Source organism: Schistocerca cancellata, chromosome 2, assembly GCF_023864275.1.
Source record: "Schistocerca cancellata isolate TAMUIC-IGC-003103 chromosome 2, iqSchCanc2.1, whole genome shotgun sequence".
NCBI classification, from domain to species: domain Eukaryota; kingdom Metazoa; phylum Arthropoda; class Insecta; order Orthoptera; family Acrididae; genus Schistocerca; species Schistocerca cancellata.
In genome coordinates this window covers 433,277,023-433,291,604 of record NC_064627.1, presented here as the reverse complement: position 1 = coordinate 433,291,604, position 14,582 = coordinate 433,277,023, and the positions used below count along the sequence as shown (strand labels likewise).

At 38.9% G+C, this 14,582-nt stretch overlaps 1 protein-coding gene across 1 annotated transcript in view; it reads right to left on the bottom strand.

The window, feature by feature from the left end:
- LOC126161911 (transducin beta-like protein 3) overlaps nucleotides 1-14,582 on the bottom strand; it is a 155,487-nt gene that overhangs the window by 116,049 nt on the left and 24,856 nt on the right. Inside the window, exon 4 of the mRNA XM_049918072.1 lies at nucleotides 5,238-5,412. Coding sequence (XP_049774029.1) covers nucleotides 5,238-5,412 — 175 coding nt within the window. The remainder of the gene's footprint in view (nucleotides 1-5,237; nucleotides 5,413-14,582) is intronic.

The following is a 14,582-nucleotide window of genomic DNA, read 5'->3' as shown; positions in this document are numbered from 1 at the left end:
GAATATGAAGGAGATGTCCTTTGCTTTCATGCCTTTCTTTAAGAAGTACTTAATCACTGCTCGAATCTAGATTTTTACCATCTTCATAAATCACTGTAGAGGAACACCAACAGAGCCATGTCACCACCACAGCTCTCTTCCAAGAGCACTGCGTGGCATGTGTTTAAAGGCAACAGTCCAATGAATATCACGCTAGCACTGACCTCTCATGATGATTCCAAGAACTTTTCAAACCATCCTCATATACAACATGAACAACACAGATACCAACAGACTTCCCTGTGGCTCACCCAAAGTTACTTTTATATGTGACAATGACTCTCCATCCTAGATAACACACTGTGTCCTCACTGCCAAAAAATCCTCAATCCCGTCACAAATTTCCCTTGATACCCCATATGACTGTACTTTTCACAATAAGCATAGATGTGGTAGTGAGTCAAATACTTTTTGGAAATCAAGAAATACTTAATCTACCTGACTGCCTTGATCCAAAGCTTTCAGCATTTCATGCGAGAAGAGTGCAAGTCAGGTTTAACATCAATGTTTCCAGAATCTGTGCTAGTTGGCATATGTTCCAAGATTCTACAACAAAGTGATGTTAAGGATGCTGGACAATAGTTTTGTGCATCACTTCTACGATTCTTTTTGTAGATGGGTACGACCAGTGTTTTCTTCCAGCCACTGGACACAGTTTTTTGTTCAAGGGATCTACGACAGATTATAATTACAAGAGGGACTAACTCAGTCCCAAATTCAGTACAGAATCTGACAGGGATTCCATCAAGACCTGGAGTTTCGTTCAATTTCAACAATTTCAGCTGTTTCTCAACCACTGACACTAACACTAATTTCACTCGACTTTTCAGTGGTATGAGGATTACATTGGGGCAATTTGTAAAGAAAAATTTCGAAATGGAGTTAAGCATTTCAGTTTTTGCTTCACTACCCTCAATTTCAGTTCCTGTCTAATTTGTTGGGGACCCTAGCATGGGTGTCACCAACAGCCTCCATATGACCAGAATTTCTTTGGGTTCTGTGAAAGATCATTTGACAATATGCTGCTACAGGCATTACACATAGCTTTCTCCATATATAAACGGGTTTCATTCAGCATCTCTCTACCTATAGGCCTATGCTTTGTTTTAGACCTATTATGCACTAATCCCTGTTTCTTTAAAGTTTCCTTACGGTGACTGTATACCATGGAGGAACTCTCCCATTATGGACTGTTCTACTGGGTACATATCTATCCAGTGCAAGGTCAACTATTCTTTTAAGCTTGAACCATAGTTCATCTATGTGAGTTGAAAGTTTCAAGTTCCTCATTGAAATATGACACTACTGATATTTTATCTAGTTTATCTCTCTACTTGTTTCAGATGTCCATTGCAATTTGGTAATCATTGTTGCCACAATCATCTCACGGTCACTGATATCATTTTTGATGCAGACATCTTCAAAGTGGTCAGGTTTATTTGTTGCCATTAGATCCAATACAAACTATCTGTTTTTGGTAGTTTTCAGAGAAGACATTTAGTAATGGTTCACTAATAAAACTGTAATTTTACCAACTGATTGTTGGATGATTAAAGCTTCCATTGATGATTATGTTGTGATTCAGAAACTTATGTACAAACACACTAAAGTTTTCACTGAAGTTTTTTGTTACATCAGTACATGAGTCTGATGGGTGATATAAGGATCCAATTACCATTTTATGCCCACTGCTGATACTGAATCTTTGCCAAACAATTTCACATGCAGCTTCAATTTCTGTCTCCGAGGATGTGAGTTTCTTGTATACTGTGACAAATACATCACCTCCATTTCCCACTGGCCTATCCTTTCAAAATACACTTAAATTTTCCTCAAGAATCTCACTGCTACCAATTTTAGGTTTCAGCCAATTTTCTGTACCTAGTAATATGTATGCTTCATTGCTTTTCAGGAGTTTTTCAAACTTTAGCACTTTGTTGCAAATGCTCAGCAGGATTTTAGTACTCTCGCCTGTGGGGGGGGGGGGGGGGCATTATTTTCGATCTAACATTTAATATTTCTTCATCTCCCATGGTTGTTGTTATCAGGACTGGATGGAGTAGCTAATCTGAAAAAGAGCCCTTGTGTGCACGCCAGACACAGTCAGCTACGTGGGAGGCAGCCTCTGATGAGTAGTACACATCTGGCCTGTTTAGTGGGTTCCTACAGTTCTCTCCTCATAGCACAAGTACAGAAAGTCACAGCCAAGATTGTCACTGAACCTTCAAAGTCTCTGGTCCAGTCCTTCCACTTGGCTCACAACAAGGGGCCACAATCCAACTTGGGGCAACACTGCAAATTGTGAGCTTTGCTGAAATTCCATGCGCAACACTGATCTTCTCAACCTTCTCTGTCAGTCACTGGAATGATTCAAGTATGACCTTGGAGCCCAGATGACAGGCATTGTTTACTCCAATGTGTGCCACAATCTGCAGTTGGTTGCACCCTGTTCCTTCAATGGCCTCTTCAACATGCTGAGTAAGGCTCCCAGGCATACACACTAAGTTTATCTGGTGTTCCTTTCCACCTTTGCTGCCATTTCCCTTACGGGTACCATTACCTGCTATGCATCTGAACTGCCAATGATTGATAGGCTCCTACCCATTTGTGTTTACCTCCGCTTAACACAGTACACAGCAAATCCCCAAAACAGGTGAAGTGAGTCCCATGGCTGTCTCAGTGAAAGAAGCACCATGAACTTGTTGGTTACGGGATCGGTATAACACTCTTGAGTCCTCCCCGGTCCCCATCTATACTGTACAGTACACCTAGATCTACCAGTGACATGTCACTCGCAGTCAAGTGGACTAGTTATGACAGATCCTGTAGTTCCTGTACAGGAGACAGGGTCCACAAGAGAGGATAGTACCTGAGATACCTTAGGCACTGGTACCACATGTGTATGACCCTCAGCAGTTCTTCCAGCACACTGATTAACAGTGGTTGCCAATCAGCTGACAGTAGTCAAGAGTGATTTCCATCTGCTTATGAATATCAATCAACCCATCACTTGTTTGAGAACAGCATTCACAGTGGAGCTGCATTGTGCCTGGTGTAATGTATTACAAGATCGAGAACAATATCTTTAAACTAAGCCTGCTGACTATCTTTCAATCTGTTGAGCTATGAAATAATTAATTCCCTATAAGAACTGAAGCAAATACACAAAATGAGATTTCCATTAGGCAACAGAAAAACCTATGGTAAAAATTATTAGTTTTCTAAAACATTTTGAGATTAATTACAGTCATTAACAAAATCAAAAATACTGTTAATTTACAATAAATGTAGGTAATTTACACTCCTCTTGAAGAAAAAACTAAATGTAAGACAATACATACAGTAACAAAGCTACAAGCACCAAATTAGATTACACACAGGACAATGATCATTTTCGAAAATTATCAAAAATGTATGTTTATTTGCATTGATATACACTGAAACTTAGGGTGATCTATTGTTTGGCAGTATCTGTGAATCACTAATGCTTATTTGCTACTAAATAAGTTATCCAAAGCACATGTACAGGAAACATAGGAAAATTTTCAAAAGTATAGTTTCTTAAGTGTCTAAAAATTTTCAAAAATAACTTATTTCTCATGTAATTACACAATGAAATTAGAGAATCATCATGCTGCATGAGGATTGGCTTATTGTTCTCAAAAAATTTTAAAGACCACATGTAAGTCAAGCCTACAACTGACAATAACCGAAGTAGTTTATCGGGCACTCATAAATGTTCAAAATTACGCATCTCAATGAGTATTGATACAATCAGTGAAAAATTATGCAGAAGTGATATGAACAGCAAAATATGTGAATTTAGAATTTCAAATTGGCACACGAATCTGGCACACATGGTCTCACAAAAAGACAAATTCTGAAGTCAGCTTTCACATGCAAATAGACATGTGAATTGCGTGGATTTTTTGTGTAGCTGATTCTGTGACAACTTCTACACTGGCATGTTGGAGGTAAACAATGCAGCATAAGTTTATTTCAGCAACCTCCAAAAGAACTGCTATACAAAATGACTGAGTTAATCAGGGCGAAGTACACAGTTCTAATGCTAGTCAGGTACCACATTTGACTGAGAACTCCCAAAGCATAGCAGAGAATACTCATTTTGCACAGCCATGTATTTCTTTGGAGTGGACATGTCACTGTAATGTTGTATCTACACTTGGCTCAAGGAATTTAGTCTCAGTGACCTGTCCAATAACTCTACTGCCTAAATCAAATGCCTCTGTAATATCAGTAAAAAATCCAGAAGCAAGATTTATCATTAAATGCATGTGCTATCTGGTTAGTAAATGAAAAGAGGGCCTCACTGATGGATTTATTTTTTCGAAATTCAAACAGCTGCGCCGTTAGCAGGGAGTCACTTTCATGAAAGATCATAATACCTTAAGTATACTTTTTTTCTGTTATTTTGGAGACAGTTGGGAGGAGGATATGTCTCAATATTTGTTGATCTCATTCTTGTCACTTTCTTGTGTAATGGAACTATCAAGCAGGTTACAAGTGGCTGAGGCAAAATGCCAGTATTCATGGAGCAGGGGGATTATATTGCACAAGGGGTTTATTATTTCATTATCAGTGCCAGATGAGAAGGAACTTTCCATGTTCCTAATAATTATGTGAGCCTCCTTCAAAGCTGCAGGCATTAAAAATGTGATTTCTCAGCTTACAGACATTGGAGAGAAATATTTTGTCAGCAGAGGACAACCAACTGAAAGAAATTTTGAACCAAAACGCCTTCTGCCTTATAAAGGTGGACGTACTGAAACCAACTGAAAAGCTGCTACCTAGCTAGACCACAAAATTATTAAAGGTATCAAATATTGAGAAAATTAATTATAAATGCCATAGCTTAGGGAGCCATACTGGTAATTTGGGGTAATATCTAAGTGGAAGTGAGTAATAGAATTTATTTTCTGTCACACACATTTCACTTGAGTTTAATGTGACGTATACTCACTGGTGAAATTTGCTTCAGCTGCACAATGTGTGTGTTGGTTTTACTAGAGCTGAAAGTGTTTACTTTAAAGCACTCTAACCACTAATCAGTAATAACATACAAAACAAATTAACACTTTTCAACCATGTTCTTTGGTTTCAGATAAACTTACTCACTAATAATCACAATATTATTACTAGAAACTGGGGGTGGACAAGTCACATATAGAAAAGATTACCTTACAACACCTTGTCCACCTCTGAGAGTATCTGAGCATGTGTGATGAGGAACATCCCATAGACGAACACTAGCATCTGACCCACCACTAGCTAAGATACCTCCGGCATCGTCCAATGCAAGGCAAGAGACAGGTCCTTTGTGGATACTCTTCCAAACCTTTGTTAACAGCTTTTCTACAATATAATAATATTCATTTAAGATTTGAAACAAAAATATGTGCAGATAACATTACATGTATATAATATGAGGCCAGAAAAAAGCTAATCTATCACCATGAAATCGTATAAAAAGTAATATACAGGGTATTTCAAAAAGAATTACCCAATTTCAAAACTCCATATTTATTGATAAAAACATACTACAAACATGTGGTAAATTGCTCTGCTGTGTATCCACCAGCAGCTGCATGAAAAGCATCTAGATGATAGCTAAATTTATCATAAACTTTACACAATGTATGTGCTTTTACAGAAGTTACGGCAGCTGTTATACTGTTCTTCACTTCTTCTATGTCACCAGGTAAAGGGGATATGAACATACTTTCCTTCACATAACCCCACAAGAAAAAATCGGATGGAGTCATCTCCGATGATTTTGGAGGCCACAAAAGCAGGGCATTGTCTCAGGGTCCAATGTGCCTTAAGCTGTGTCAAAGCATACTGTCACTGAGTAACTGAGATACATTATTGTGCTAGTATGGTACAGTTCCATCCTGTTGAAAAATGAAGTAATTGGAGTCCTCCTGAAGTTGTGGGGGGGGGGGGAAAAAAACAATTCTGCACATTTGAAGATAGATCAACATTCCACAGGGCGCATGGAAGCCCGAGGCACTGCCCTGTATTCTTGGCCTCCAATATCGCCAGATTTGACCCGTGCGATTTTTTCTTGTGGCGATATGTGAGGCAAAGTGTGTTCATCTCCCCTTTACCTTGTAACATTGAAAGAGTGAAGAACAGAATAACAGCCACCATAACTTTTGCAAAATCAGATGCACTGTGTTAAGTTTATACCGAATTCAGCTATCATCTAGATGCTTTACTTACTGCTGCTGGTGGACATACAGAGCATTTATAATAGCATAGCTAAAACTTCAAGATTTGGTCAGTATTTTGCTATTCATTCAAGGTTTGTAGTGTGTTTTTATCAATAAATACAGTGTTTTGAAATCAGATCATTCTTTTTGAAACACTTTGTATAATTCCCCATGTAATCCTTAGCCAACTGGTTATGTTCACAAGCTTAAGCTCATACATTAGATTACCATGTTGCAAAACAATAAATAAGTTTCAATACATTTACATCCATACTTTGCAAACCACTGTCAAGAGCATGGCAGAGCGTATGTCCCATTGTACCAGTTATCAGAGCTTTTCTTCAGTCTATTCAAGTTGGGAGTGCAGGAAGAATGACTGATTTAACGCCTCTGTGTGCACTGTGATTAGTCTACCCTCGCCTTAGCAATCCCAAGGGGTGTGATACGCAGGTGGTTGTAATATGTTCCTAGGCTCATCACTTAAAGTTGGTTCTAGAAACTTTCTAAGTAGGTTTTCACATGTGGAATAATATGGGGGTCAAACATATCACAATTAAAAAATGGTGGAGGAAGATCACAGCAGCTCATGAGGTTTTTGTGCAGTATGAAATCCAGATGTGTATCAACAGCACTATGGTTGCAAAAAGTCTATTTTGTGCAAAGACTATTATAATTTGAATCTTATGATGAATGAACCATTCAACAAAATAATCCTCAATGCAAGAACTTGCACGACAGAGTGTAGGAAAGAACAAGTATAAGACTATACAAATAACAGGCATCTTCTGACAAACTCTGTAAAGTGATGAAGTAACACCACAGAAGATGATAATATCACCATAACCTATATTCATTCACTTATCTTTTTCTGTGGTATGCCCCACAAGACTCTTTTGGAATTACAAAGCTTTCAAAATAATTACGGCTACTGAAATCCATTTTTTACAAATTTTAAAACAACACTTATATAATGGGCACACATGGTGGATGAACAAGCACCTTCTTCATTTAGAATAATGACCTTATTGATACAGGTCATTGATATTCATCAAGATTCCGAATTTTTTTCAGACTGAGCTTTTTAGCACCCACATTTGATACTGGTTTCTTACTTACAAGCCAATGAGGAGGGCACTTTCTTGGTTACATACACATTTCCTTTGCAGCTTTCTCCTGCAGAAAGATAAAACCACCTGAAATTTAACCCACATAGGTGCCAGAGTAACCAACAGAAGATTGTTGAGACTAGAATTAGTTTTTCTGAGCCATGAGCTACTGCATATCTATATTTGCACTCCAGAAGTGAATTTACAATGGAGGGTACACAGCATACACTGTAACATAATAATTAGTTTCTCCTATATTTCCACTTGCACATGGTGTTCCTGAAGAATGAGGATCTCTGCACCTTATAAAAATCTCCATGAGTTCAAATTTCTCTATATGCCCAGTACTGTCAGTATGTGATAAGAATGAATCTCACAGAAGGTTTCTTATGGCATCTCACAATGGCATTTATTCAGTTAATTATACCTGTAACCCCTCTGACTAACCAAAATGGTCATGAATTGTGCACCTCTTTTCTAAACTTTCCCTCTCTCTTCTGTTAATTCAGTTTCAAAATGATACAACACAGAGGAGCAATACTCCAAAATGAGCTCTATACATAGGCATGAATTGTGTTTTCTAAGAATTCTTCCAAAAGCTGTTACTTTTGCATTCACTTTCTCAACATCTTTATGTATGTGATCATTCCATCTTAAGATGGTGTCAACAGTAACACCTATAAAATAAACAGTTCATTATTGGTGCTGCATAACTGTTTATTGCATACAGTGCAGTCAAACGAAATAGATCCTATCTACCTGGTCACATTCATTATATTGCTTGTTTAAATTAAGAAATAGTTGCCAATCTCTACAGCAAGTAATGTTGTGCTGTGCAATTAACAGGTCAGGTCCATGACACAGTCTGCCCTGTGAGAAGTAGAGAATATTTTGCGGCAGCACCAGTGTTTTCTCTGTCTCTGTTCCATGCCACACACTCCAGCCATTGCCCAATCAGCCAATTGGTAACGCTGCGGTGACTGCCACATTGGGCCACTGTTTCTGCTTCTAAATCTCCCAAGTAAAATTATGTGCTTGTTAATGTAACTCTTGAGCATTTGTTTTATGCTACCCGTAGGAAGAACAAGACTTCTGGTCAGGTGAATACAGGGTTATAAATACAAAATCAAATAGGGGTAATGCAGGAGTAGGTTTAATTGCTCTGCAGATGACAAAGAATTTGAAGAAATGTATGATGAAATAAAAGAAATTATTCAGGTAGTGAAAGGGAGACGAAAATTTAATAGTCATGGGTGACTGGAATTCGACAGTAGGAAAAGGGAGAGAAGGAAACATAGTAGGTGAATACGGATTGGGGCTAAGAAATGAAAAAGGAAGCCGTCTTTTAGAATTTTGCACAGAGCATAACTAAATCATAGATAACACTTGGTTCAAGAATCATAAAAGAAAGTTGTATACATGGAAGAATCCTGGAGATACTAAAAGGTATCAGATAGATTATATAATGGTAAGACAGAGATTTAGGAACCAGATTTTAAATTGTAGGGCATTTCCAGGGGCAGATGTGGACTCTGAACACAATCTATTGGTTATGAACTGTAGATTAAAACTGAAGAAATTGCAAAAAGGTGGGAATTTAAGGAGATGGGACCTGGAGAAACTGACTAAACCAGAGGTTGTACAGAGTTTCAGGGAGAGCATAAGGGAACAATTGACAGGAATGAGGGAAAGAAATACAGTAGAAGACGATTGGGTAGCTCTGAGGGATGATGTAGTGAAGGCAGCAGAGGATCAAGTAGGTAAAAAGTCGAGGGCTAGTAGATATCCTTGGGTAACAGAAGAAATATTGAATTTAATTGATGAAAGGAGAAAATATAAAAAGGCAGCAAACAAAGCAGGCAAAAAGGAATACAAATGTCTCAAAAATGAGATCTACAGGAAGTGCAAAATGGCTAAGCGGGCATGGCTAGAGGACAAATGTAAGGATGTGGAGGCGTATCTCACTAGGGGTAAGATAGATACAGCCTACAGGAAAATTAAAGAGACCTTTGGAGAAAAGAGAGCCACTTGCATGAATATCAAGAGCTCAGATGGAAACCCAGTTCTAAGCAAAGAGGGGAAAGCAGAAAGGTGGAAGGAGTATATAGAGGGTCTATACAAGGGCGATGTACTTGAGGACGATATTATGGAAATGGAAGAGGATGTAGATGAAGATGAAATGGGAGATAAGATACTGTGTGAAGAGTTTGACAGAGCACTGAAAGCCCTGAGTCGAAACAAGGCCCCGGGAGTAGACAACATTCCGTTAGAACTACTGACGGCCTTGGGAGAGCCAGTCCTGACAAAACTCTACCATCTGGTGAGCAAGATGTATGAAACAGGCGAAATACCCTCAGACTTCAAGAAGAATATAATAATTCCAATCCCAAAGAAAGCAGGTGTTGACAGATGTGAAAATTACCGAACAATCAGTTTAATAAGCCACAGCTGCAAAATACTAACACGAATTCTTTACAGACGAATGGAAAAACTAGTAGAAGCTGACCTCGGGGAAGATCAGTTTGGATTCCGTAGAAATACTGGAACACGGGAGGCAATACTGACCTTACGACTTATCTTAGAAGAAAGATTAAGGAAAGGCAAACCTATGTTTCTAGCATTTGTAGACTTAGAGAAAGCTTTTGACCATGTTGACTGGAGTACTCTCTTTCAAATTCTAAAGGTGGCAGGGGTCAAATACAGGGAGCGAAAGGCTATTTACAATTTGTACAGAAACCAGATGGCAGTTATAAGAGTCAAGGGGCATGAAAGGGAAGCAGTGGTTGGGAAGGGAGTGAGACAAGGTTGTAGCCTCTCCCCGATGTTATTCAATCTGTATATTGAGCAAGCAGCAAAGGAAACAAAAGAAAAATTTAGAGTAGGTATTAAAATCCATGGAGAAGAAATAAAAACTTTGAGGTTCGCCGATGACATTGTAATTCTGTCAGAGACAGCAAAGAACCTGGAAGAGCAGCTGAACGGAATGGATAGTGTCTTGAAAGGAGGATATAAGATGAACATCAACAAAAGCAAAATGAGGATAATGGAATGTAGACGAATTAAGTCGGGTGATGCTGAGGGAATTAGATTAGGAAATGAGACACTTAAAGCAGTAAAGGAGTTTTGCTATTTGGGGAGCAAAATAACTGATGATGGTCGAAGTAGAGAGGATATAAAATGTAGACTGGCAATGACAAGGAAAGCGTTTCTGAAGAAGAGAAATTTGTTAACATCGAGTATAGATTTAAGTGTCAGGAAGTCGTTTCTGAAAGTATTTGTATGGAGTGTAGTCATGTATGGAAGTGAAACATGGACAATAAATAGTTTGGACAAGAAGAGAATAGAAACTTTCGAAATGTGGTGCTACAGAAGAATGTTGAAGATTAGGTGGGTAGATCACGTAACTAATGAGGAGGTATTGAATAGGATTGGGGAGAAGAGGAGTTTGTGGCACAACTTGACCAGAAGAAGGGATCGGTTGGTAGGACATGTCCTGAGACATCAAGGGATCACCAGTTTAGCATTGGAGGGCAGTGTGGAGGGTAAAAATCGTAGAGGGAGACCAACAGATGAATACACTAAGCAGATTCAGAAGGATGTAGGTTGCAGTAGGTACTGGGAGATGAAGGAGCTTGTACAGGATAGATTAGCATGGAGAGCTGCATCAAACCAGTCTTAGGACTGAAGACAACAACAACAACAACAACAACAACAACCCGTAATCATCACTAAACGGGTAAGAATTGTGACTATACCAAAAAATAACATGATGATCAATTCAAAATGTTCCATACTACAAACAGATGAGGCAGTGCTGGTTGTTGCATCATGTGCTACACTGCCTATTACTACCGCATATCATCCCATCTTCTCACTCTAATAGCATGTGAAGCTTCCCAAGTTTTACATAAATTTCCCTGATTAAATATGGGATGTGAAAACGTGATTTGCTCCCTACTGTAATTTCAAACAGACATTATAAACATCGTAATTACAAAAATCACACAAGATGGAATTTACATAAAACAAACCATTGACATACACTATTACATATGTAATTGGATATGTGTAATTCCAAGATTGTGTTGTTATAATAATTATTTAGTTTCATATCACAGTTGCATACATATACTTCAATGGTGGCTACTGTCAAGAAATCTACTCATTTTCGAATACCTGTCCGTGTCTTTATCATGTGATTGTAAAATATTTCCAGTGTAATGGGAAATCTACCTCTTGATTCAACTGGCAGCAGCAGTGCACCGATGCAATGAACATGAGTTGGTGAGATTCACAAGCTTGCTTATACTGTGTCCCTCCCACTCCAACATCACAAACCCAGAACACTGTCTAGCTGACAATGCGTCACTGCAATCTACGGTGTTAGTGAACTTGAATTGAAAGTCATTTGTGTTACTGGTAACAGTACAATAATTTTGTTAATAGCTAGTTTTGTAACAGAAAAAGATACAAGGTATTCACATTATGGTGGCTATAAATTGAAAGTAATAGCATATGAATAAGATCACGGAAACAGAGCAGCTGATCTGCATTTCGGCTCTCCACTAACAGAAAAAACCATTCGTGATTCGTGGGCTGGAAAAGAAGAACTGAAAAAAATGAGAAAGAGGAAGTGTGCAAATAGAGGACTGAATGCAAATGGCAAAACTGGAAGATGATGTATTATTGCAGCGGTGTACCGTAGGTCTCTAGAAGAGCGTAGCGTTCCAAAGGATTGGAAAAGGGCACAGGTCATCCCCGTTTTCAAGAAGGGACGTCGAACAGATGTGCAGAACTATAGACCTATATCTCTAACGTCGAGCAGTTGTAGAATTTTGGAACACGTATTGTGTTCGAGTATAATGACTTTTCTGGAGACTAGAAATCTACTCTGTAGGAATCACCATGGGTTTCGAAAAAGACGGTCATGTGAAACCCAGCTCGTGCTATTCGTCCACGAGACTCAGAGGGCCATAGACACGGGTTCACATGTAGATGCCGTGTTTCTTGACTTCCGCAAGGCGTTCGATACAGTTCCCCACAGTAGTTTAATGAACAAAGTAAGAGCATATGGACTATCAGACCAATTGTGTGATTGGATTGAGGAGTTCCTAGATAACAGGACGCAGCATGTCATTCTCAATGGAGAGAAGTCTTCCAAAGTAAGAGTGATTTCAGGTGTGCCGCAGGGGAGTGTCATAGGACCGTTGCTATTCACAATATACATAAATGACCTGGTGGATGACATCGGAAGTTCACTGAGGCTTTTTGCAGATGATGCTGTGGTGTATCGAGAGGTTGTAACAATGGAAAATTGTACTGAAATGAAGGAGGATCTGCAGCGAATTGACACATGGTGCAGTGAATGGCAATTGAATCTCAATGTAGACAAGTGTAATGTGCTGCGAATACACAGAAAGATAGATCCTTTATCATTTAGCTACAAAATAGCACGTCAGCAACTGGAAGCAGTTAATACCATAAATTATCAGGGAGTACGCATTAGGAGTGATTTAAAATGGAATGATCATATAATGTTGATCGTCGGTAGGGCAGATGCCAGACTGAGATTCATTGGAAGAATCCTAAGGAAATGCAATCCGAAAACAAAGGAAGTAGATTACAGTACGCTTGTTCGCCCACTGCTTGAATACTGCTCAGCAGTGTGGGATTCGTACCAGATAGGGTTGATAGAAGAGATAGAGAAGATCCAACAGAGAGCAGCGCGCTTCGTTACAGGATCATTTAGTAATCGCGAAAGCGTTACGGAGATGATAGATGAACTCCAGTGGAAGACTCTGCAGAAGAGATGCTCAGTAGCTCGGTACGGGCTTTTGTCAAAGTTTCGAGAACATACCTTCACCGAAGAGTCAAGCAGTATATTGCTCCCTCCTACGTATATCTCGCGAAGAGACCATGAGGATAAAATCAGAGAGATTAGAGCCCACACAGAGGCATACCGACAATCCTTCTTTCCACGAACAATACGAGACTGGAACAGAAGGGAGAACCGATAGAGGTACTCAAGGTACCCTCCGCCACACACCGTCAGGTGGCTTGCGGAGTATGGATGTAGATGTAGATGTAGAAATGGATTGAAGGACACCTCCAAAATGGCATTGGAATTAATACAAAAATGATTCAAAGATGTGCTCATAAGCTGGTGCTACAGTGGAACTTAACAGACTTTAAGGGTGGAGTTGGTTGGTGCTACAGATTTATGAAGCATCATAGACTTAGCATGTGAACCAAAACCAAAATATCTCAGAAAATGCCACAATAGTATAAGAGAAAATATTCTCTCTCCATCACTTTATTATTCAACATTGAAGGTAAAAAGTGTGGAACTAAGCCAAATAGAGAATACTGACAAAACTCCTCGGACATCTGATGTGCCGAGTAACATAAGTGTTGCCATGAAACGTGCTAAAATTGTAACTATAAAAACAAGTGGACATGAAAAAATGCACTACACTGTTGACCTTTTATGTTGTGCTTAATTCAATGATCATTTTCAAGTACAAAACAATGCCAAAACCTCCTGAAATACCACCAGGTGTTGTTGTTCACATACATGATAAGGGTTAGATGGGCAAGGGTGGTATGAAATTATGGATTAACAGAGTGTGGGAGGGAAGGAACGGTGCTTTATTGAGGAAGAGTTCTCTTCTTGTGCAAGATCAGTTTAGTAATCATTTGAAAAATTCTATGGAAATGAAATTAAGACTGGGAAACACAGAGATTACTGTTGTTCCCAGAGGACTTACTTCACAACTGTAACCTCTTGATGTCTCAATAAATAAACCATTTGAAGTGTTTACAAGAGAGGAATGGAACAAATGGATGATAGCTGAAACCCAACATGAATTCACATCGAAAGGATCTTTAAAATGACCAACAATCAAACAAGTGTGTCAGTGGACTGCAACGTCTTGATGTCTCTTTAGATAAACCATTTGAAGTGTTTACGAGAGAGGAATGGAACAAATGGATGATGGCTGAAACCCAACATGAATTCACATCGAAGGGAGCTTTAAAACAGCCTGCAATCAAACAAGTGTGTCAGTGGATGAAACAGTCGTTGTCTAGAGTGAGAGAAGACATTATTGTTAAATCTTTCAAGAAGTGCAGCATAAGTAACACTCTCGAAGGAACAGAAGACCACCTTATACATGAAGACAATGACGACGATGATGAAGAGGAA